This window comes from Ceratotherium simum, chromosome 25 (genome assembly GCF_057802395.1).
Source record: "Ceratotherium simum simum isolate JZ-2026a chromosome 25, ASM5780239v1, whole genome shotgun sequence".
Lineage (NCBI taxonomy): Eukaryota > Metazoa > Chordata > Mammalia > Perissodactyla > Rhinocerotidae > Ceratotherium > Ceratotherium simum.
In genome coordinates, this window is record NC_141924.1 from 18,881,541 (window position 1) to 18,908,103 (window position 26,563).

General features: G+C 34.8%; 1 protein-coding gene across 6 annotated transcripts in view; it reads right to left on the reverse strand.

The window, feature by feature from the left end:
- Window positions 1-26,563, reverse strand: part of WASHC4 (WASH complex subunit 4) — a 70,066-nt gene that overhangs the window by 21,174 nt on the left and 22,329 nt on the right. For all 6 annotated transcript variants that reach the window (XR_015556368.1, XM_087449004.1, XM_087449003.1 and 3 more), the window contains 15 exons: window positions 22,214-22,339; window positions 19,934-20,041; window positions 18,993-19,139; window positions 18,784-18,863; window positions 17,254-17,359; window positions 16,550-16,666; window positions 14,922-15,090; window positions 14,481-14,635; window positions 12,845-12,919; window positions 12,451-12,555; window positions 10,250-10,384; window positions 8,474-8,582; window positions 4,263-4,329; window positions 3,706-3,792; window positions 762-909 (listed from right to left, as the gene is read on the reverse strand). Coding sequence is in view for 5 of the 6 variants with exons in the window: in XM_087449004.1 (XP_087305130.1) it covers window positions 762-909; window positions 3,706-3,792; window positions 4,263-4,329; window positions 8,474-8,582; window positions 10,250-10,384; window positions 12,451-12,555; window positions 12,845-12,919; window positions 14,481-14,635; window positions 14,922-15,090; window positions 16,550-16,666; window positions 17,254-17,359; window positions 18,784-18,863; window positions 18,993-19,139; window positions 19,934-20,041; window positions 22,214-22,339 (1,734 nt within the window). In the remaining variant the exon portion in view is untranslated. The remainder of the gene's footprint in view (window positions 1-761; window positions 910-3,705; window positions 3,793-4,262; window positions 4,330-8,473; window positions 8,583-10,249; window positions 10,385-12,450; window positions 12,556-12,844; window positions 12,920-14,480; window positions 14,636-14,921; window positions 15,091-16,549; window positions 16,667-17,253; window positions 17,360-18,783; window positions 18,864-18,992; window positions 19,140-19,933; window positions 20,042-22,213; window positions 22,340-26,563) is intronic.

Sequence of the window (26,563 nt, forward strand, 5' to 3'; positions counted from 1 at the left end):
AACCGCTGCGCCACGGGGCCGGCCCTGAAAAGTTGTTACTGTTGATCAAAGTTAGATGTAACCAGAAGTTACATCTACTCAGTGATATTTAGATTTTAGAGCTATTTACAAATTTTTTAAAAAACAGCTTTATTATAGAAACCTTTAGGGAAAAATAACTCTTATTGCTAGGATATACTTCTCTCATCTCCAATCTCCATTTTCCCCACTGTAACAGTTGTTTTTATAATGCAATTTTGGGTACAACCTATTTTTAGATGGCAACTAGAGAATTAGAGCAGAACACACTATATACTATAATGAGGAAGCACTAAAAATTTAGACTCGATGTTAGTATTTACTACTGAGTAGAGAAGATGTCCTCAAATTATAAGAGATTTGTTAGAAATAACTTCATACTGTAACAGTTAAAGTTAGTCAACATTAATCACTTAAAATGATTATATGGTATAATTCAGCCTGAAGATTATATGGTGTGTGTACATATATTTATAATAATGTACACTCAAGTAATTTAAATCACACTAGGATTTCTATGGCAGTTATTAACAAATAAGAACCTATCTTAACTATAAATAAGTCTCATTCTGCATAGCTAATAGGTAAAAATTCTGGGCCACATTCACTGAGTTCACATTTGGTTTTATCTACAACCAGAAAAGTCAGTAATATAGCCTGTGTGCATTTCCTGCTGCAAAGAAATTAGATTTATTTACTAATACTTTTTTTAAAAATTCATTTTGGGTACTAAAAATACTCACCAGAGGGGGAACAATGATATAGAAATTTCGGAGATGTATATTCTTTGGCCTTCGAAATTCTGGAGCAAAAACATCTACAAGCATTTTGAAATACTCTGTGCCTTCAGCAGAATTTCTTGTGTGATCACTGAGGACTGAATCCAAATGCCTAAAATGCAAAAAATTATTTACTTGGTTCCTTTCTCAAAGGAATATATGGATTTTTAAATCCGTCTCTCATCAGTTTAGATGAGAGCACTCAAAAGTATGAAAGATTATCAGACATTTCTAAATCAATTTCCCTGGAGTTCAGGAATGAACTCATTTTCTTGTGAACAGAAGCTGATCAATACTGTTTAACTAACTTAGTCCCTAAAATAGAGTATGTAGGGCACCCTGGAACTTAAAATAAGAGTTTTGTATTGCTTCTTTCCACAATGAGCCCTGTAGAATTCCAGTTCATTGTAAATAAATTCCTCTTCATCTTAAATCTCTTCACTACGCTCCTTTCACACCTCCTTACCTCAACTGAAACCTGGCTCTTTTTCAAGAACTGAGCTTCCCATTCAACCTTCAGAAACATGAGCTGCTTTTTCCCCTGCACCCCTCATGTACAGCTACTACCACTTTCAAATTCTTATTCCCCCACCAATAAAAGGTAGAAATAGCTTAAGACTCTTGATCCAACTATATCCAACTACCCAACTGAACACAGCCATCCACTTTTTAACCACTGCCAGACACTCATTGACCTAGACTATGACGCCTCCTCCAGTGCTCCTCCATCATTCTGGAAGACTCCACCGTCCATTTAGATAATCGAGTCATTACCGTAACACCACAACTCCTTGACTTCACCTGCCATGAACCTTCCTTCACTTGATGTCATTCATCCACTCCTTTGCACAAATCTGGACCTTGCGATTAGCAGAGACAGCTTTACCCTAGAGATCTTAAAAGATCCCACTCTCAGACCTCCTTGAACTGCTTCAAAATACTTTTAAAAGGTCATCAATCTTTAAACGTTTGAATGACATCACTTAATGAGAGGTCTGATTTTCTTCTTTGACATACAAGCCACAAACTATTTTAATCATTTCAGGGCACCTGACTGCAAATAGCTCATTAACTGAACATGGCTTCTTTAATATGGCAAAGAACTAAACTATCCAATAGGATATTTCAGAGCAAATTTTCTGTTTTGGGCTTTATTCTCATAAAAATGCACACATGCATTTTCCTTTTTTCATTTTAAAAAATTTCAAGCCTATTGAAAAGTTAAAATGTAGTGTAATGACTACCCATTTATCCTTCAACTAGATTCACCTTTGTAACTTTTTGCCACATTTGTTTTCTCTTTTTCCTGAAACATTCCAAAGTTGCAGAACTCATGTCACTTAGCCCATATATACTTGAGTATGAATCTATTAAGAACGAAGACATTTTCCTACAAAGCCACAATACATTATTGCATCCAAAAATCAAATATAGCATTATCTAATATACATGTTCAAATTTCCCATTATCCCCCAAATGTCCCTTATGGCTATTTTTTTCCTTATCTAGGATATGATTAAGGATCACCCATTGCATTTGGTTCAGGTCTCTTTAGTCTCCTAATCTAGAACAGTCTCCTTGCTTTCTGTCTTTCATGACATGACATTTTTATAGAGTCTAGGCCAGGTGTTTCATAGAATGCCCCACATTCTGGATGTCTCAGATGGTTTCCTCATAATAAATTCAGAGTAAACATTTCTGGCAAGAATACAACAAAGGTACTTGCTGTTACATTGCATCAGGAGGCCACATGATGTCAGTGTGTCCTGTTACTGGTGATGCTAAGTTTGATCACTTGGTTAGGGCAGAATACATCAATCTCTCCATGGTAAGACGGTTTGCCCCTTGGTGATTAATAAGCAATTTGTGGGATAATTTTTTTGATAGTGAATGAATACTCTGTTTTCCAAAAACGTTTTCAAATCCGTTGATGAGTTCCGTCTGAGTTCAAGTATTACAGTGATGATCACAAAACAGTGATTTTTTTCCCCCTAAATTTTCTCATCCCTTCTGTATTTATTACCTGGCATTCTTCTGTAAAAAGGAACTTTCCCTCTGCTCCTCCAGCCTTCCTTATTATCACTAATGACTCATGGCTTCTTTTTTTATTCAATGTATTATAATCGATTTCTGCCATTATTCTTTTCGATATTCAAACTGTCTCTACTTTGTCCAGGTAGACATGGACGTTCCTCTTCATGCCTAACTCAATAATTGTTATAAATATTAATAATAAAACTTACAGTTTTCTAAAGAATTTCTTAACAATTCTGCATACCTCTCTCAAGTTTTAAATTATGTTCCAAAATCACTACTGACTCAAATTTGTAAATCTGCACTGTCCAATAAGATAGCCATTAGCTATTTAAATTTAAATGAAATAAAGTTTTAAATTCAGTTCCCCAGTCACATTAGCTCTATTTCAAGCGTTCAACAGCTACATGTGGTAGTGGCTACTCTACTGGACAGTGCTCCAAATTACATGAAATGAAGAACTGGTATTCTACCGCAATGTTGGCAAACAAATATAAAAAGGTAAAAAGAAACAGGTGAAATAAATTTTATTAATGAGATATTTGGTATTCTTTTTTTAAAACCAAATCCTCAAAATTAGTTATGTACTTTACAGTTGAGCACATTTCAATTTGGACCAGCCACATTTTGGGTGCTCAACAGCCACGTGTGGCTAGTGGCTACTATATTAGACAGCATGTTCTAGAAGATCCCTTTTTGGTGAATTTGGAAAGATCCCCGAATATTGTAGTCTTAACAAGAATTATAGTTCATAAACTGAGACCGTATCTTTTATAATAAAAACACTGACATATAAGTTTATATATTACTCTCTAGTCTTCTCTTTAATATTTTATATAAACATGCACTTCTTAAATCTCCAAAACTAGATTACCTTGCTGCTTTTAAGGTTTCTTCCGCAAGACCTTCTTCTTTTACTAGTTCTTCAAAATTTACAATATCTTCAAGATCAGGAACAAATCTACATGAGAATTTGGGAAGGCATTTATTAAGGCAAAGTAAACATGTGCAACTGACACAGATATGAAAGTGGTGCTGCAGGACTCTAAACTTTTCAACTATATATTTGGAAAGAATTTGCATTTCAGTTATATTATTAATATCACCACTTTAGTTCCAAAAGAGAATTTTAGATATGAATAATTGAACTTTAATCCTTAAAATCATATAATCTTAAGAACCATTCACAAACTGTACTGATAAATTAACTACAACTTTGAGAGAAATAAAGACTTCCAAAGGTCTGCTGTAGTCTTAAAATTTAAGGAGAAAAAAAATTTAACTAGTAGAATTAATATTTTTCTTCCATATTTTATCTCAAAAGATAGCAACAAGAAAAATAACCTTCTCTACAATATTACTTAATGAAGATAGATTTAAATAACAAAATTTTTAAATGGCATAACAAGGCAAAAATGTTTGCATCCATACCTAATGGCATTGCTGCTACAATGAAGGCCACCAGATCTTATCATTCGTACATAGCCCATAGCATTACCTTAAAAACCACACACAAAAAAATCAGATATTTATACAAGTAACTCTAAACCCTAATAATCATGAATACAGTTATATATAGCAGTCAATTACCAGGTTTCCACTCCTAAGTACCAAAAGATTCTGCTGTATTTTACTTTAGTTCCTGCTCCATAAAAATAAAACATGTATTTGTGCACTTAAAATATAAATGTACATATTTATATACATCTATATTAAATATTTAAAAAATGTAACATTTGATAAACTAAATTCATTAAATGCTGACTACTTAAAAAAATCAAACATTTTTAAACTACTATATCAATAACTTCTTCCCTCTCACATTGAGTGTCAGTCTCTCTCTCTCTCACACACATACACACACACACATGCAAAGCTGGAAGTGATATCAAAAAATCTTTATTTGATGCCACCTGAATTTATATCTATCTCCATCCTAGACTACTCCTCTAGGTTTTCTCCAATGCCTACACCTATATGTCTAAGAAGAACTTTTAATTTAATATGTTCAAGGCAAACTCAAGATCTTCACCCCCAATTATACTTCCTATCTCAGAAACTGACAATTCCATCCTTCCAGTTGCTCAGGCCAAATGCCTTGAAGTCATCCCTGACTCCTTTCTTTCTCTCACACTTTATATCTAATCAATGGACAAATTATGTTGGCTTTGCCTTCAAAATGTGGCCAGAACCCAACCACTTTTCACCACCTTCACAGCTATCACCCTATTCCAAACCACCACCTCTGGCGTAGACCACTGCAATACACAATGGCCTCCTGATTTCCCTACTTTCACCTTTAGCATCCCACTCTCCAATCTTTTATCTACATAGCAGCTGGTGGTTCTTTTAAAACTAAGTGGGAGCTTATCACTCCTTTTCTGAAAACTCTACAATGGCTTTCCATCTCAGAATAAAATCCACACTCCTTACATGGTCTACAAAGGCTTGCACGCTCTCGCCCCTTGCTGCTGTTCTGGTACGGTACCCTCCCGCTCAGGTCTTCACTAACTCCATTCCAGCCCCTGACTATTCCCCAGAATGCTACGCAGACACAGGGCTTTTGCACTTACTGTTGCCTTTGTCTGGAATACTCCTTCCCTGGATATGCATATGGCTTACTCCTTCATGTTATTTAGGGTCCTTGCTCAAATGTCACCTCCTTAGAGCTTCCCCTGAGCATCACTGAATAGCACTGGCCAGTCCTATTACATCTCCTTACCCAGCACTATCATTGACATATTATATATCTTTTTGTTTGTGTCTCCCTCAACTAGAATGCAAGGTCCATGATGCAGCTTTTGTCTTCTTCACTGCTCCGTCCCTAGAGCCAACATGTTCTGGCACATAATAGGAATTCAATATATATTGCTCAACTGAACTGAAATTACTCGGGAGAAAGAACAGACGAAAAGGTAAGAAGCAGTTAACATTTCACCATCATTACAGTAATATATGTTTTACAAACATTATCTTATCTGATGTTTTTAACAACCCTCAAGGTAGGTTATCACTGAATCTATTTTAAGGCCTGTCCCAATATGAAAGATGATGGTAAAATCTCTCTTTAACATGCATCTTAAAAAAATCAAATATCTAGTTTCATTGTTGTCCTCCAAATTGTCAGTCCCGTATCTGGCTCATCAAAACGTGCCAGTGAGAGGCAAGTGCAGAGTAGCAGTTAAGAGCAAAATCTCTGAAGCCAGACAACTCGGGGGCAAACCTGGACTCTGCCACTTTTTAGCTGTAAGATCTATGTCAAGTTATAAACTTTGTATCTCATTCTCCTTATCTGTTAAATTAAGCTCTAAAGGAACAGAGGTTTTGCTTACTGTCATATATATCACCACATCTGTTGTCCTCAATAAATATCTGCAGAATGAATGAATGGAAATAATACTTACTTCATAGCGTTGTGAGTTTTATATGAGTTAGAACATATAAAGGACTCAGAACACCCCTGGCACATAGTAAATGCTCAATAAATATTAGCAGTGGCTATTGTTATTTCAGCAGGCAGGTTATTAGACAAAAGGACTTCTCATTTTGCTCTTAGATTCCTTACTCCTTTTCTCAAGATATTTAACAGACTCAAGCGCACATTACAATGTTTTATAAGCAGAGATAAAGAATTTATATTTTCTAAGAAGAAAATAAAAAATAAAATGCTAACAAAGTGAAAGGGATAATATTCTCCAATTGTAGAATGCATCCTGGTGGCAACTGAGGCGACATTATAATTTTTTGTGTATTAGGGGAAAAATGTGTATCTTGATGTATATTAGGGGAAAAATGACTAGCACACTAAACTCATGATTTACTGATTATTTCATAGGACAAAATTATACTTTTAAAAAATATAAAAACATGAAATAATAGTATAGGCAGTATTCATATGAGGAAAAAAACTCTAATATTGTCTATGTGAATAAATGAAGTTCTAAGCAACACTGCTCTAGAAAAACAGCTCTGAGGTCCGTGGACTCTAAATTTAAGCACCTGAACTCTGGTATGTTATACACAAAGTCATATACGTGTGTGCACATGGGCATCGTTCTGGGGGAATTAATCCACAGTTTTCATCAGATTCTCAAAAAGGGTTAAGAACCACTGCTCCAGAATTTTACAGTCTAATATGACATCAAATGTCACTATGAAGTAAACAGTACTTATTTGACAATACCTCATTATTAAATTGTTTAAAATAAAAAATTTACAAAGGTAAAATCCTCTAAGTTCTTATACTAACACACAATAAAAACATCTATGTACGGGGGCCAGCTCCGTGGCTTAGCGGTTAAGTGCGTGTGCTCCACTACTGGCGGCCCGAGTTTGGATCCCGGGGATGCACCGACGTACTGCTTCTCCAGCCATGCTGTGGCAGCATCCCACATACAGCAACTAGAAGGATGTGCAACTATGACATACAACTATCTACTAGAGCTTTGGGGAGAAAAAGGGAAAAAAAAAAAAGGGAGGAGGATTGGCAATAGATGTTAGCTCAGGGCTGGTCTTCCTCAGCAAAAAGAGAAGGATTAGCATGGATGTTAGCTCAGGGCTGATCTCCCTCACAAAAAAAAAAAAAAAAAAAAAAAAAAGTTAAAATAAAAAATGTCTATGTAGACCAATTAATTTATAAAACTTAAGCTAGTTTTCAGTGACTTTACTCCAGAAGTAAATGCTTATAATCTTTCCCACTAGTAAATTTAAAGCCCCTTGAAAATCCTCTGTATTTAGAACAATATTTGGTGTAATAGATTCTTAGTAAATGTTTGATAAATGAATGAATGAATGAATCTCAGGAGGCATAATTTTACCAAATTATAGTCAAGAAGAATTTACTAATTGCTTGGTGTCTACAACTGTGAAGAATATAAAACACTTTTGGACTTAGAGGTGAAAAACCCTGGTTTAAGTCCCAGCAACACCACTTATTTCTCTGAGTTTCTCTTTTTTCATCTTTAAAATGGTGATTACATGCCTACCTCACAGGGTTATTGTGAGGACATTAATAGAGATAATGTATGTGAAAAGCTCAAATAAGTATAAAGTTTTGTTAATCTATGATTATTTTTAAATGCAGTTCTTGCTTTTAAATATAATGTAACACATTTCGGAAGACAAGTTCTACTTGTAACGCAGAAGGACAAATCAAGAAATTATAAATAAACATGAAATGTTCTATCATAGAAAAATTATAACATTTAATATTTCCTCTTTAAATTTATATGTAACTTATTAACTTACACTAATTAACTTCTCACATAAATATTTTATACCTTTGCATTTAGGCTGTAACTTGAAGGAATCTCTTTTAAAAGCCCAAACAATGCCTAGAACAGAGTAGGTACCCAATAAATAGTTACCAGTTGACTATTTATTATGAGTATGGTCTTTGAGATGAGTTAGTTATTAAATATATTTTTAATTTAATTGAAGAGGTTTTATTTAACTTATATTAGTCACAGTCTATCAATTATTTCTGCACCAACAGTCTAATCATATTTGAAAAACTTTTGGTAAGAAAACTACTCTAGTGGAATCAAATTGAACTCAGACACTCACATATGAAGCTGTTTATTGGTATGAGATAGATTCTTGGGATTTGTACTTTATTTCCTGACACTTTCATAATAACTTACCGATTTGGCTGATGAGCTGCCTGAATTGATCAAGGTAGCTTTGTCCCTCTGGGGTTATTCCAAGTTTTCTGATGCCTCGATTGAATTTTTCTGCTCTTTCAAAAGGATACTAGAGAGATAATTTAAAGACTACCTTTATTAATACAGACCTCCTAAAGCATAAAATGCCTACCAAATCACCCATGCTAATACCACTTTCCTTTCTAATTTTGTATTTCCATTCTGCTTAAAAAAAAAAAAAAAAATCACTCAAGTCTAATGACAAAATATTTATAGCACAAAACCCACCAAGGTTCAAGGTCAATGTAAATTAAATTTCTTCTTGACATTAGCTAAGGGGAATAATTATTAATGCCACCAAACTTAAGTTTCCCACCACCATTATTAGTCTTGCAACACCCAACTATTCTATCAGATAGATAAAAGAAACCAATTCCTCCTAGAAACATTTGTTCAGAGATGTGTGACCAAGTTTCTGTGGGCTGAATAGATATTAGGGACTTAGATAAACATGCTCCTTTCCCAAACAACACACATCAGCTGAGCTACAATTTCTAGTTGCCATCACCAAAAAAAAAATGATTTTTCAAGTCTTAGCTGATTAAAAGATTTAGGAAATTACTCATTTTACATTAATAAAAATGGAAACAATTCTTACACCATAATAGCATGATTATTTCTCTGAATATACTCATTTCTGTTCCAATAAAAATGAGATAGTTAACATAATTCTCTACTGATAACTGTCATCTATAATTTTGTTAATTATTTTACTAGAAAGTAATATTTTGCTGCTCTGACACTGAAGAGAACTACCAACTAGTATACAAGAGGGTTAGAACTAGGTAATTAAAATAGTTCTAGATGTTGCAAATCATATATAAAACCCATCTAAAGCCTGCTGGTTCTCCATCCACATGGCTATATGCCTCTGTATGTTACCACTTACAATTCGTCACTTCTCTACAGGAAAACTCAGCCCGGAGGGTGAAGGGAAAACAGCATTCTCATAAATTATAGTTGGGAATGTCAACTGGTGCAGTATTTTTAGAGTACTTGGCAATATGGATGACAATTTTAAATACTCATATTCTTTGCCCTAGAAATTTCCCTTCAAGGAATCTGTCTTTCAGAAACAGTCTCTGAATACACAGAGACAAATGTGTAAGGATATTACCTATAGCACTGTTTGTAACACTGAAAAATAAGAAAAACCCAAATATCCTTCAGTAGGAGAAGGTTTAATAAGTTACAGTATACATGTTTACTATCAACCCTTAAAAAGAATGAGGGAAATCTATATGTACCGACATGTGATAAACACACTGCCAAACAATATATATCGTATTACTCCATTTTTGCTAGGGAAAAAAAGCAATACGTATGTGCAAATATATATGCTTATCACACAGAAAATGGAATTGGGAGGAAAGAGAAATGAGGAAGGACATTTGTTTATGCACTCTATGTTGTTTAAATGTTTCAAAATAAGCATGTACTGCTTTCGTTTTATTTTAAAATAAAGAAAGAAAAGTAAACTTGGCTACATTGATCATTCAATTTTTCCTTACACTTTAGCCTACAGAGAATGTGAAGAGTAAGAAACTGTAAGGGAAAATATAAGGAACCTGGAGGCCAGATCTAGACGACATTATGTGAAAAATAATAAAGAAAACTAAAACCCCAGTAGAGATCCTCATAATGAATTTTAGTATAAACATTTGCTATATACTCAAAAGTTGAATCCAACTACCTTAAAAAAAATATGTAAAATACCTTATGATCATTTTGGTCCTTGATTTCCCTGAAAAACCGAATATCTTTAATCAATCTGGATTTGATATGTTCATCATACATAAATTGGCTAAATATATAGAACTTCTTTTTCAAAAACTGGTAGGTGAAATTAACCTATAAAATTAAAAGTCAAAAAATTGGAAAAAGTTAATATAAAAATTAATTTAAATCAATGTTACTGAATAATAATTGTTTATAAAGTCTAATTTATGAGACGTCATAAAGTCTAATATTTATAAATAATTCATGTTGGACCTGAAATATTTAATAAATGAAGTTTTTTATTGCCCAAGTTTACAGAACTTGCTATAAGTTCACCTCAAATATTTTTACTACAAAAGGAAAAAAAGAAAGAAAAAAATAGAAAATACTCTCATAATAGGACTAAGCGCTGCAGTGAGAATCACGAAACCAGATTCAACACCCTAGTTTTTAAGTCATAAACCCAGTCACAAGTTTCTATGTTCCTCCATCTATAAGATTACTTATTACTAATCTACATGTCTAGGATGATACTCAAGTAAGAAACATGGTGCTCTTTGAACTTTCCTGAAGGAAGACAGTAAACACTCAGTTATTTATCCATAAATATTTTGAGCGCCTCTTACATGCAAGGCAATGTGCCTGCTCTCATGCTAGACATGGTCCTTGTCATCATGAAGTTTATATTCTAGCAGGAGTGACAGACATTTTAAACAAGCATATGTTAAATAAAATTAAATCTCAACCGCAATAATTTCTAAAATGACAAGTGTGCATGCTCCGAGAATGAATAACAAAAGGCCCTGACCTAGACTCATAAAACCCTGAAAAAGTAGGAGTTCAGCTGAGATTCAAGTCAAAATAACACAAATGAGATTAATTCTGACCTACAGATGGAAGCCCTGTACGAAATTCCATCCCCACCACCCTCAAATATTACTAATTGTTTTGGCAAATGTACACTCTTTTTAACAGTCTTCATTTACCCAGTTACAGAAAGGGTGCTTTCTCAGAACTTTTTTGTGGCTTCAACATTGCTTTCTCTTGATCTCCTTAGTAACAGTCGTGTCTTCTTTACCCTTCCCACTCTTTACAGTGGGTAACTCTGCCAGCCTCTGATCTCATTCTTCTATGCTCACTTTATCATCATCAGACATCAGGAATTTACATTCACTCGTGTGATTAATGACCATATGCCCTGTCAGACTGTAATTACGGTCAGAGCAGGAAATGTCTGTTTTTCTCACCTTAGTGCCTCACACAGTGCCTGAGACACAGAAAATACACTCATAATTATATCTGTTACATGAATGAGTGTTTGATAGATGAGGTCAAAGAGTTTATTTATCCTTAAAGGTTCAGAGTTTATCTATCCTGAAAGGTTCAGACATGATCTCTACATAGACGACTCCTTATTTTAGATACGAAACTTTGACTCTCTCTGTCTCATTTCTATATTGGTAACTACTAAAACAGAGCTCCAATCACATCACTTATCAGCACAAATACTTCAATGGCTCCCTCGCTGTATATGAAAATGGTCTCTACATAACTTTCCGTTACGTAACTTCTCCCTATTCCCTTACTCCCAAATATGCTTAATAATATTTTACTATTTAAGCATTCACATTCTTCTTTCCTCAAGAAGTTAAGTGTGCCCTGAAAACCAGGTAAATTCAAAGACTTCTCTTTTGCCACAGAAGGAAAAACAGCATTCAAATGATTCCCTCAAGTGACTGAATGCCCATTTCTAAGAAGATTCAAAATACTTTCAGTAAGTTGCTACTTTTATGGATATCAAATAATTAGTAAGCCCCCCCAAAAAATAGCATGACTGATGTTAAATAAACTAATATCAATGATTCGCTTTCAAAAGCAACTTTCAGAGAATATCAGACAATCCACACAGATATGTATCTTTATCCTGATGTCCTCAAATCTCCAGTGCTATTTATAATGAAAACCCTGGGATGGTAAGATATTCTAAAGTGCCTTTTGTATCACAGAACTTTCACCACATCCAACACAATGTTAATGCCAGACCTTTTAATTACACCAACCAGAAAAATGAAAAATCAGGTATAATATAAACAGGTAGTAGTGTACATTTACCAGAATATTCTATGAGAAAACTGTTTTCCAAACTATCCAATTAAACAGGGGTCTATTACCCTCCCAACCCCCAAAAAGTTTCTTACTGTTGTATTCATGATTCCTGTGCCATGGGTTCGAATTGAATTAGCAATATGCCGAATATTAATAGTGTTCAAATGTTTGTTATTGCTTGTTCGTTCAATAAAAATCTGCAATAAAACAAATTTAGGCTAAATAACAACACAATCCATAGCAAACACTGGTCAGTTATCCAAAAAAATTTCAGAATCTGTTTCATTAAAAATTTAATTGGAAAGTCATTCAGGATGATAATACAATCAAAGCAGAAGAATAAACAAGATGATCTCTAAACAATTATTTTTTGCTTTACTTTACTAATTTTCACTATTGAGAATCAATTCTTTGCCCCTCAGCCTTCCTACTAAATATCCACCCACAGTAAAAAAAAAAAAAAAAAAATTTCTAAAACTCACTCACCTGATTGTTGAGATTATAGAGGTATCGAGATACAAATATATGAATGTTTCTCATAATTTCCAAAACATCCAGGCCCTACAAAATAATCCATACGGAAGTCTATTCTTATTAGTTGCAGATAATCAGTTCGACTTGTATTAATATAAGTAATAAGTCACCATATTAAGATTCTCAGTATTTTTAAATTATTTTAAAGAACAACTATACAAAAGATATGACCAAAGGTTAAAACAGCCTTCTGACGTGTACAATCAGGACTATCAGGAAACCTGGCTGCTTGTTATCTTGTCCGTTCTGTCTAGATGGGAACAGTTAAGTTTAACTATTCAAAGATCCATGACTCACAATCATTTCCCCACCATCCCGGCGAATTTTCTGTTTGTCTTCCCAAGGATCTTCTCCGTATTTTTAACAAAGTAAACTAACAGCCAGATTCTAAAAAGTAGTCAGGATATGTGGTGATATTTATAAAATACATACTATTTTTCAGGCACTGTGCAAGGTTCTTTATATGTAATTCTCAAAAAATGAGGTATTATTCTTCTAAATTCCACAGGTAAAGAAAATGAAGCTAAGGGAGTTCTCCAGGGTCAAACAGCTAGAAAGAGGCAGAACTCAGCAATTTTAGAGAGCCTAATTCCAAGTCCTCATGCTTCTTTTAATTGCACTCGACCACCTTTAATGTACAAGTTATCTATTAAGAATCCTTCATTCTTCAGTTATTACTCTAATACCTAATGGTATCCTATAAATCGTTCCATAGCTTTTCTAACTGGGGCTCAAAGGAGCATCCCAATACCCCTTTACGTTTTTATTATAGTTTTTCTCATTTTTTAATCTAAAAGTGTTTACTAATTTTTTCTCCCAGTAGGCTACTAAGTACATGAGCTGAGACTATTTCTATTTCTCTCTGTATCCCTCAACATAGTTCAGCGCCTAGCATGTTTTCAGTAAATATTAAACGTATAAATAAGTGAATGAAAGGATATACAAACTGATCCCTATATGGGATGGTCCCTATATGCAGCAGGACGAAGGAAAAATTATGATCCTCAAATTTTGAAACTGAATGAATGTTTTTTGGTAAACATTATCTGGATTATCTTAGAACGAATTACATGCAAATCAACTGAAAACAAACTTTTGCACTCACAAAATACTGCCATATTGTAAATTAGCTTACTGAGTTAGTGAAAGCTAAATGCTTCTTTGCACTCCTCATTTTAAGAACAAATACGTTTATAAATATATAAATTTAACCATTTTTCCTAAGATATTAAAGTTTATATATTATATCTAGGTTTAAAATCTTTAACTATGACCTTGACTAAACATTTCACCATTCTGCAGAAGTCACCTTACTATCCCAACGTTTCTGAAAAGCTTTATCTAAATCTATATATATTTCAAATGTTCAGCTAAAGGTGAAGTATAAACAGGAAGCCTGTAGTAAATTCTTTCAAAAAGCAAATCAGCACGGTCTAATTTTTTATTCCCATCAAGTATGAGGTTATATACAGCAAATATTTCTTTAAAAAATAAAACAGATACTAAATAAAGTAAAAAGAAAACAGATTTCTTAAAGAAATACTATTATGCTACAATCAAACTATGCTAGAAACATTTTATACTATACCTGTTCCAGGGTCTGACTAGGAAGATGTGCCTCTGTCATAACCAACCCATAACGCTGAGTCGCTAAATTTCTCATTTCACTGTAGGTGGCCCAGTCATGAAGAGCTACTGTCGTGAGATTGTAGAAAGTCTTGTCTAGGTAGTGAGTCACATAAGCTACAGAAAAAAAAAGAAATCCAAAAAATTTTTGATTCATGAAACAGTACAAAAAGAAGAGAAATGAAACTCAAAAGAAAACAACTTGTCTCTGAACATTAAATTTCTTCCTTTAAAATAAGGTGCTAGGAAATTAAAAATGAAGAAACAAAAAGGAGTTAAGAAGAATAAATGGACTAATACGAAAAAAAGATACCCTCCAAGTTTCATTTTTGTTATTTGTTCTTTAACAGTTAGGACAAAAAGACAGAGAATATGACTCTACAAAGGAAAGCAGAACACTCACCCCGAATGTCAATGAAACGATTGAAAAACCGAATTGGATTCAGAGAGAAAAAAAGGGCCAGGTCTTTCATGCCGACTTTGAAAGGGTTTCGGTCATCCAGCTTTAAATGAGTATGCACAGAAAGCCGCAGATCCTTCTCTATTTCTTTGCACAACTTGTCCAGCAAATGCTATTCACAAAAGAATTGATATCTTAATTTTTCAAAATGATATTCTAACTATATTGTTCCTGTAGGTGTCTATGCTTTGACCTTTAGTTTTGTAATCAGTGCAATGATGAAAAAATTGGTCAAACGGGTTTAAGAGTCTAAATAAATACTCTATGGTAAAATATTACTTTTACTGGGAAAGTGAAAATTACTTTGCTCTCCATTTTAAACCAATTATTTTTTGACCAGGGAGAAGTTCAATAAATTCTAAGCTTTGATTTTCATTAATACTTTAAGTTTAATACCCTTGAAAAGAAAATCGAAAACTAATGTCTGATGGCTTCATTACAAGGAACATGAATATACAATATAAAGTATAAAATTTATGGGAACCAGCAACAAAGGAGGAATGGTCCTGAAAACATGCAAGAGAGATACTCCTTCTATTAATCATTAAAACATCACAAAATTCACTGAGCTACAGGTAATGAAATTAATCATCTTTTCCGGATGGAGTTCTAAATACAGGTCAGATACATATCTTATTTTCTAAATAAGAATATTTAATACAAGAAATTACATAAAATTTTTCATAATTTTATCAAACCTGAATATGTTTATTCTGTGAAATTTACTCATTTTTAATTTCTCCCTCCAAATAAAAATATTGCTAGATGGAAAATTAATTTGAAATATATCAGGGGCCGGCCCTGTGGCTTAGCGGTTAAGTACGCGCGCTCCGCTACTGGCGGCCCGGGTTCAGATCCTGGGCACGCACTGACACACCGATTCTCTGGCCATGTTGAAGCCACGTCCCACATACAGCAACTAGAAGGATGTATAGCTATGACATACAACTATCTACTGGGGCTTTGGGGAGAAAAAAGGAGGACGATTGGCAATAGATGTTAGCTCAGAGCCGGTCCTCCTCAGCAAAAAGAGGAGGATTAGCATGGATGTTAGCTCAGGGCTGATCTTCCTCAAAAAAAAAAAAAAAAAAAGATATCAGTGTTTATAACACACACTTCATTAAAATAGGGAGGGAAGTACTATATTGCATTCAAATTATTTCTGTTACACAAGTAAATCTTTTACATACATAGTTTCCTCCTTAGTCAGTAGCTCTCCAAATGAAATTCAATAAAATACTGATAGTTAAGTTGCCTTAACTGTATTACCATTACCAGCACTCAATATGCAAACCAATTTTTCATTTGCATTCTCCTAATAAACAAAACTTTAAATTCAAATATACTATTTATTACAGAAAAAATTTTTTCCAAATTCCTAGTCTGGATTTTGATATAAAAATTAGGAATTAAAGACCAATTTAGCACAATAGTGATATAGTAACTAAAAACAGTTTCTTTGGTCTACACAGTAATTTATAAGTAATAATTTTAAATTAGTAAAAGCCTGCTTCAATCCAAAAAGTTTCTCCAAACATTAGATTCCAAACACATCTCAAATATGATGTTACCTCATTTAAAATTTCCATAATTTCCTTGTCATAGCAATCCAGAAGTATTTCATAGGACTCTAAATGCCTTGCATGCATCATCGCTGGTACACAGTCGCGTAAAGCACTGAACATGTACTAAGAAGAAAATGAGAATGTCCGTGAATTAGAAAAACCAGCTCTCTAATCTAAGTAATATTACAAAGGTTAACTACCTCTCTTGAAAGACAAAACTTCAATCTGAAGGCTGTTTTTTACACAATTGTCTTACTGTCCTAAATAAGAGTCAAATTTTATTCTCTAAAGCATATACTTTAAGTATACAAAAAAATTTACATTTGCTAATCCTTTCCTATCTTGAGCAATGAAATACACTTATTTCCATAAAGAAATAGAAAGATCTGAATAACATATACCTTGCTGATGAATAAATGTCAGAATATTGTGACACAAACTAAAATCAAGTGAAATGAGAAGGATTAGGAATTTGAGGGGAAGAGTTAAATATATTAAAATTAATTCATTAGTATTACTATAAAATTTAACTACAGACTGTATACTGTATAAATGCTTACTGAATACGCATAGCACTGTACAAAACAGCATTAGCATCGATATTATAGTGTTTTTTTAAAACAAATGATCTATTTTAAAACTAATTAGAAAGGTTTGTATAGTGACTAAAAAAAAAGATGGGTTTGTTCTTTATATTCTTCTTTACTTACATGTAATCTGGCTGCATCAACGGCATTTTCATATACATCATCTAAATAAATTGGGAAGACAGCTCGATGCCAGTAAAGAAAACGACAGTCACATTGTGTTTGGACTCTACAATGTAAAGTAGTAATTAGTGGTACCAAAAATGAAGTGACCCAAAAAAAATAATGAGAAGAATGACATTATATACCATTAGGGTAAGATCTCTAACTCATTTTTGCATTTCCTACATCACTTAACTCAAAATTAGTACAGAAAAGCTACAAAATAAATACTTTTCAAACTGAACAAAGGTCAAAATATTCAAATACCCGACATTGTCAGAATTCTGTACATATGCTTTAGTTTTAAAGCATATTTGAAAAACAAGATAGATAACTTTTAAATAGAGAAGTTTAAAATAAATTTATTTTCAACATTATCTGATATTAGACTTACAATACTTACACCAGATGCACCATTTTACTTGTCTCAAAGTTGAAAAGAAGAACCTTTTAAAAAATCATGACCAAAAAAAAAAAACCAGTCCCACTTAATTCGTCTATAATCTTTGCCAAGTGATTATTTCACATTTTATGGGGCAATAAAATGATCGTTAGATATCTTATAATGAAGAAGGCTCAGAATTTCTTCCAAGGATAGAAAGTTAAATACCACTAACTATAGAAATCTCAGCCTCTCAGAACAAAAACAGTAAGTTATAAATATGGGCATTTAATGAAAATTGTGCTGTAACCTTAATTCAGCCGGAATCAAAATTCAGAAGACTCATTTTCTCTTCAAGAAACTTACTGAATCCTCAATAAAAAGAAACAAAGCCACAAGGAGCTACAAAAATAAGCCTTCCAAAAACTAATTCATCTCAGTGACTGGCTATCAACAATGTAATTCAAATTCATATGTTAAAATGACAGAAGACTATGTGACACGGATATTCTAAGTGTCTCACAAATAGATGAAGCCCTGTTATAAAGCAGCAATTTTACAAGTCCACTAGAGATAAACACCACAAAAACTACAATATGCATCAGGGTCTGCCAGATGCTCTAAGGGCTACATCACATTTTCTCATGTGAGTTCTTCCAGAAGATATATCCTTACTGTAGAAGCAAAGCTAAGGAAATATGATCCCTAGTCACCATCTCATTTTGGTCATAGTAAAGGAGTTACAGAGAGGAACTAAGAGTCTATCTGGGGGCGGGCCCGGTGGCGCACTGGCTAAGTTTGGCGTGCTCCGCTTCGGCGGCCCAGGGTTCACAGGTTCGGATCCCAGGCACAGACCTACATCACTCATCAAGCCATGCTGTGGCAGCAACTCACATACAAAATAGGGGAAGATGGGCAAAGATGCTAGCTCAGGGCCAATCTTCCTCAAGCAAAAAAGAGGAAGATTGGCAACAGGTGTTCGCTCAGGGCCAATCTTCCTCACCAAAAAAAGTCTAGCTGGGTTACGTTTCTTTTCTTGCTATGCTAAAAAGAAACTCGATGTCTCTATTAGCCCTATTTTTTGAGTATCATTACATATCCCTACTCACCTTTCTCTAAGTTCACTGATGAGATCCAGCTTTTTCATGACTACTTGAAGTGGAAAGAGTTCTTCATCTTTAAATGTTTTCTATCAGGGAGGGGGAAAAAGGCAGAGAAGTTGCAGGCAAAGTAAGAACAAGTCTCTTGCGTCAATAACAAGGGAACTGTGAAATCTCAGGTCTCCTTTTTAGTCCCTAAGTAATAGCAATACCCTTACCATTTGCGTGCCAACACTTAGTGCCAAGGACACAATAAGTCGTCGTTGCTTTGTGCTTGGTCCATTTAGTGTGTTTTCAGCCAAAACTAGAGCAGAGAGCACATCAAGACGCTGTTCACTATATTTTTTGTCAGAAATTACTCTTTTCTTAAAGATAGAAGAGAAAACAGGAAATAGTTTTATTTCTTAGGCAGTAACAAAAGAGTCAGAAGCACTTCATGGTTATCATTTCCATGAGTCAATTTAAGAGAGCTTATCAGACAAATACTTTCCCTGTTGAGCTTCTTCGCTTCTCCTGATAATGTTATGTACTTTACTTTTGTAACATTATCACTTAGCACTGTCAGGGACAGTAAATGTATTAGACATATTTTAAAATTTCCATACTATTTTAACAACGAAATCATTTCTTAAAAAAAGATGCATCACATTTTAAAACTGCATACTACGTCATTTCTTTTTTTTTTTTTTTGGTTAAGGAGATTGGCCCTGAACTAACATCCATTGCCAATCTTCCTCTTTTTGCTGAGGAAGACTAGCCCTGAGCTAACATCTGTGCCCATCTTCCTCTATTTTGTATATGGGATGCTGCCACAGCATGGCTTGACGAGCGGTACATAGATCTGCACCCGAGATCCGAACCTGCAAAACCTGGGCCACCAAAGTGGAGCACACAAACTTAACCACTATGCCACCGGGCTGGCCCCCAACACTGCCATTTTTTAATAGAGGTGTGTTAATGTATTATATGCTGCAAGTTCAGAGTAAAGATAACCTTGATCACTCTAAGCAAAAATCATAAAATATCATGGAGATAAATGATCAACAATATTATGTTTGAAGGATAGAGTAAATAGGCTGAACTAAAAAACATATAAAACAACAGAAGAGCAAACTAAAAAGATAATATAATTATGCTGAATACATAATAATCTTCATACCTTGGCCACAGAAATAGAATTAAGAGCCTGATGTTTAAGGTGCTGTGTTATATGTGAAACTGAATCAGCCACAACCATGCTTCTCCTGTAGAACATATGCTCTATTGCCTAAAAAGAATCAAAAGTAATTTTGTGCAAGTCAACTTAAAACTTTTAGGCAAAACTATAGAATATCTTTATGACCTTGGTCTAGGTAAGTAATTTGTAAATGAGATGCAAAAAGGACTACCATAAAGGATAAGATTGGTAAATTCAACTATATTAAAATTAAGAATTTCTGTTCATCAAAAGCCACTATAAAGAAAATTAAAAAGCAAGCCAACGTATGAGAAAATACCTGCCACACACAAGGGATTAGTACTAAGAATATATAAAGACCCAAAATGAATGATTTTTTTAAAACGGCAAATAATCCAATAGGAAATGACTAAAAGACATGAACACATTGTTCACAAAAGGACACAGTTAATAAATATTTGAAAGGATACCATCATTAACCAACAGGGAAATGAACGTTACAAATTATAATCAAAACCATTCATACTTACTAATTTGCAAAAAAAAAAAAAAAAAGGAAGAAGCAGCCTGATAATACCAATGTTGGCCAGCTGGGGAACAATAGCAAGTCTAAAATATTGTAGGAGGTATGTAAACTGGTAACTACTCTGGAAAACAATTGGGCATCATTTTGAAAGTTGAATATGTACATAGCAATCCACTCTTAGGTATACAATACCTCAGAAAAACTCTTGCACAAGTACACCAAGAAACATGTACAAGAATGGCAACCTTGTTTATAATGGCAAAACCTGGCCAGAACCCAAAAGTCCATCCATGGGAAAGCTACACGGCAACGAAAATGAGTGAACTACAGCTACTCATCCCAACATGGATAAGCTCACATACAAAATTTTGAGTAAAAACAAAGGCAAGTCAAAGAATACATGAAGTATTACTCCATTAATATAAACTTCAAAAACATATGTAACTAAACAATGAATGGTTTATAGATTCATCCATACATGGTAAACTAAAAAAGAAAAACAATGAAATGATAAGCATAAAATTCAGGACAGTGGTTTCCTCTGACAGGGCAGGATAAGATACAATCACAGAGGGACAACACAGGGGGCTTTGAAGATATACGGAACATTCTATTTCTTAAACGGGATGGTGAGTTTTTTAAGTGTTTATTATTATTTTTTTTAATTATGCTTAACATTAGATATGTATGTATCTATACATACATACACACATATATACACTTCTGTATTTATATTTCATAAAAAATAAATGTAAGCGATAACATATCTTAAAGAAAAAAAGGCTAAAAATCCAAAGGCACAATCTCCAAAAAATCTTTATTTCCTAAGCAAATCTAAAAGCTATTATTACGGGCCAGCCCAGTGGCACAAGCAGTTAAGTACTCGCGCTCCGCTGCGGCGGCCCGGGGTCCGCCGGTTCAGATCCCGGGCGCGCACCAATGCACCGCTTGGCAAGCCATGCTGTGGCGGCCTCCCATATAAAGTGGAGGAAGATGGGCACGGATGTTAGCCCAAGGCCAGTCTTCCTCAGCAAAAAAAGAGGAGGAGTGGCAGATGTTAGCACAGGGCTGATCTTCCTCACAAAAAAAATAAATAAATAAAAATAAATAAAAGCTATTATTAGCAGAAATTTACTAGAAAATCTTAATTTCAATTTTTGCAAAAGGTTAAGTGGGCTCTCCTGCCTACAAGAGTTTATATTTTTCTAATTTATATAGAGTATACTAAGAAACATTTTACCATATTTCCAGAAGTACACTCTGGTTCTTAATTTATTTGACCATACCTACAAGTAGCCTACTAGTCAAACCATAAGATTACAGTACCTTCTCTAAATTACAAAATAAATAGTCTCATGTTGACTAGTTTCATATGCATTTGAACACTATAAAATAATGGATAATGTTGCATGGGTATTTTTTTAAACTCAATCAACATGCTTAAAACTTCCATGAGTAAAATTTCACTAATACTTAAGCTAACCTTTTCATTCTTCCTTCTTTTCTCTCTCATTACATGTCAGCTCTTGATACAGTTTAAATATATTGGCCGTTCATAGAAGTTACTCAGAAAGTTCTTTCAATGGCTAGTTCCTTTATCCAACAGAGAGATAAGTACCCTTTCCCACAATTTTTTATTCTCATATACTCAAGAAGTCAAATCTCACAAGACCATCCTAATTTAGGCGCAGGTCATCTCTAATTATAATGGCAAGGTAAAACAATCTAAAACTTACCTTGAGAAGTTCAACAAGCCTGCATAATGCCTTCACTGAGGTTTTGGTCATTGGCTTTTGCATGGACATATAGAGATTCATTGTGGTTTTAATAATGGTACTAATACCATATGCATATAAGAAGCCCTATAAAAAACAAAATAAAACTGATTATAATCACAAGAAGAGGTTTCATTTATTCAAGATTTCAATCTCTATGTAACAATAACTATTCCTCAACTTGCCAATAACTAGTGTTTCTCAAGTTCATTTTAAAGTCAGCTCTTAGGATTTTGAAATACTCTCCCTCACATGATATTACACACGGTGGTTAAGTTTCAAAGCAGCCCTTAAGTTTATTTAACCTATCGCATACCAGAAGTTTGGTAGTTTGAAATTATATTGTATAATCACAGTTAAGGACTCTTTCCAAAAAAAACAACCTTCAGAGAAATGATTTGGATGTCAGGAAGGTATCTGTTCATCTCTATCTTACCTGCCAGGCAAGATAATGAAGACTCCTACCTGCTGCAGCCTAACACAAGAGCAAAGCACTCTAAGGAACTAGGAATTAAAAAACGAGGAGGAGAAAGAGAGCTGCTCTCTGGCCAATACAGTTCTCCAAAGGTTTTCCTCAGTTCCATGCCAATTCCCCCTTTCCTTTTCACCTAGGCCAACCCCCACTGCCCATCTTCTACCATGTCCTCTGCCTATGTTGGTGCTAATCAGACTTCTCTTCTTCCAGCCCAATAAGAACAGATTCTCTTCCAACAACATTTTTCACAGAAATAGAACAAAGAATCCTAAAATTTATATGGAAAAACAAAAGACCCCGAATAGCTAAAGGAATCCTGAGAAAAAAAGAACAAAGCTGGAGGTATCACACTCCCTGATTTCAAAATATACTACAAAGCTATAGTAACCAAAACAGCATGGTACTGGCACAAAAACAGACACACAGATCAATGGAATAGAATCGAAAGCCCAGAAATAAACCCACACAGCTATGGACAGCTAATCTTTGACAAAGGAGCCAAGAACATACAATGGGGAAAAGAAAGTCTCTTCAACAAATGGTGTTGGGAAAACTGGATAGCCATATGCAAAAAAATGAAAGTAGACCCTTACCTTACACCATACACAAAAATTAACTCTAAATGGATTAAAGACTTGAATGTAAGACCTGAAACTGTGAAACTTCTAGAAGAAAACATAGACAGTACGCTCTTCAACATCGGTCTTAGAAACATCTTTTCAAACACCACGTCTGACCGGGCAAGAGAAACAACAGAAAAAATAAACAAATGGGACTACATCAAACTAAAAAGCTTCTGCACAGCAAAGGAAACCATCAACAAAACAAAAAGACAACCTAACAATTGGGAGAAGATATTTGCAAACCATACTTCTGATAAGGGCTTAATCTCCAAAATATATAAAGAACTCATGCATCTCAACAACAAAAAAACTAACAACCCAATTAAAAAATGGGCAAAAGACCTGAACAGACATTTCTCCAAAGAAGATATACAGATGGCCAACAGACACATGAAAAGATGTTCAAAATCACTAACTATCAGGGAAATGCAAATCAAAACTACAATGAGATATCACCTCACGCCCATCAGAATGGCTATAATTAACAAGACAGGAAACAAGAAGTGTTGGAGAGCATGTGGAGAGAAGGGAACTCTCATACACTGCTGGTGGGAGTGCAAACTGGTGCAGCCACTATGGAAAACAGTATGGAGATTCCTCAAAAAATCAAGGATACAACTACCACATGATCAAGCTATTCCACTGTTGGGTATTTATCCAAAGAACTTGAAAACACCAATTTGTAAAGGTACATGCACCCCTGTGTTCATTGCAGCATTATTCACAATAGCCAAGACTTGGAAGCAACCTAAGTGCCCATCAAGGGACGAATGGATAAAGAAGATGTGGTATATATACACAATGGAATACTACTCAGCCATAAGAAACGATGAAATCCAGCCATTTGTGACAACATGGATGGACATTGAGGGTATAATGCAAAGTGAAATAAGTCAGAGGGAGAAGGTCAAATACCGTATGATTTCCTTCATTAAGTAGTAGTAGATAACAACAATAAACAAACACATAGGGACCGAGATTGGATTGGTGGTTACCAGAGGGGAAGGGGGAAGGGAGGAGGGTGAAAGGGATAATTCGGTACATGTGTGTGGTGATGGGTTGTAATTAGTCTTTTGGTGGTGAACATGATGTAATCTATGCAGAAATAGAAGTACAATGATGTACACCAGAAATTTTTACAATGTCATAAACCAATGTTACTGCAATAAACAAAAAATTAAAAAAAAAAAAAAGAACAGATTCTCTTCTACCCTTCTATTCATAAAGGAAGCACACAGGTCTTAAGAGGTTTGAAAAAAAAAATTCAGTGCCACTAAACAGTATGGAATAAGAAAACAGGGAAAGGGATATTACCTCTCAAATATTTTTTCATTTAGCTCCAAAAAGGACACACAGAAACACAAAGACAATGATGGAGACTCTTTGGGTTTATAAAGGACAAAGAAAAATACATGTACAGTTTAGAGATGACCCTAACCCATACTATTGTGGACATATCCAAGGAGCTGGGGCTGAAGCTATATGCCAGTGATTCTCAACCCTTTTCTCCTGCCCTACCACAGGTGAGAGAGCAAGTATTCTCCCATCAGTAACAGGGGCTCACTAAAAGAGTGACACTCAATGTGGGCTGGGAGGTGGGAGTTTCTCTGGACCAATAACAGCTCTGTGGTAAAGAGATGTGCTAAATTGAGAGAACTGAGAGAAAGGATAGCATCCTAAGAAAGGTGACAGTGAGACCAAAGCTTGGGGCATAAATTCAGGAAAGAGCCACAAGTCTTACCTTGTCAGCTACAGGACTATTACACCAGCCTCTCCCCAGCACAGCAATGGAAAAAGTTAAAAAGCAGAAACAGGAACAGCAAGAGTAACTCTAAGACAGGCAGAAAAAGAGTTTCTTTTTTTGCGGGGGGAGGGGGTACAGAACTCACGGGACAATATCACACCATTCCCAGATGGTCATTAATTTATGAAGGATGTATTTTAAAAATATGAATGGGGAGGGTGGAGGTCTAGGCTCTGTTTCTGTTAATGGCAGCATAAATAATTTGGACCAACCTCCATGCTGGGAACTAGAAAATCTGGGCAAAAAATTTTTAAATTCTCTTGGAAGGCATCAAAGAGCTAGCATGAAAAAAAGGAAATATAAGGCCAAGATCTGGGAGAAGACAGAAACCCAGAGACGTGAGCCTGGCATTTGAGGCTGCTTTCCCTTAGAGGCATCTGCCCACTCCAAAAGAGGAGAATAAAGACAGACGCCAAACATATCTTTCACCAACTCACTGGAAGGGAAGAGGAATAAAAATAAGAGTTCATGGCCCATCAAGGAGGGAAGGGAGTCCCAGTAAGTCACCTAGGCTCCGGGTTGGGATCCTGAAAAACTACCCCCTAAAAAGTAAGGGTGAACTAGAAAACACCAGCCATGATAGGATTTAGGTCCCACTTCAGATCATCTCAATCCATGACTGAGTTGAGGAGATCTGTGTCACTAGTTGTCCTAGACTAGTTGTATACCTGAAGCAAAGATAAATGCTCTCTGATAAATAAAAACATCCAGATCTTCAAATTATATCTACAGTTTTTCATATACAATGTGTAGCACTCTATAAAAAATAACCAGGCATATGAAGAGACAACATGTCCAAAAACAAGAGAAACAACAGATAATAGAAATATCCAGATATTGCAATATTAGACATGGGCTTCAAAATAATTATGCTGAATATGTTAAAGGAAATAAATGTTATTTCAGAAGAGAACTGGAAACTAAAAAAAAGAGAAACTGAAGGGGCTGACCCAGTGGCATAGTGGTTAAGTTCGCACATGCAGCTTTGGCGGCCCAGGGTTCACAGGTTCAAATCCCAGGCATGGACGGAACTACGCACCGCTCATCAAGCCATGCTGTGCCGGCATCCCACATACAAAATGTAAGAGGAAGATGGGCATGGACGTTAGCTCAGGGTGAATCTTCCTCGGCAAAAAGAGGAAGATTGGCAAGAGATGTTAGCTCAGGGCCAATCTTCCTCAAAAAAAAAAAAAAAGAAGAAACTGAAAAGTAAAATAATTAAAATTAAGAGCTCAATAGATGGGCTTAACAGCAGATTAGACACAACTGAAAAAAGAATTAGAACAGAGAGAGAATAGAACAGAAACAGTAGTTGAAGAGTTAATGGCTGAGAATTTTCCACAAATTCCAGAAACTCTACAAATCCCAAGCAGCACAAACACAAAGAAAACCACACCTACGTGCACAAA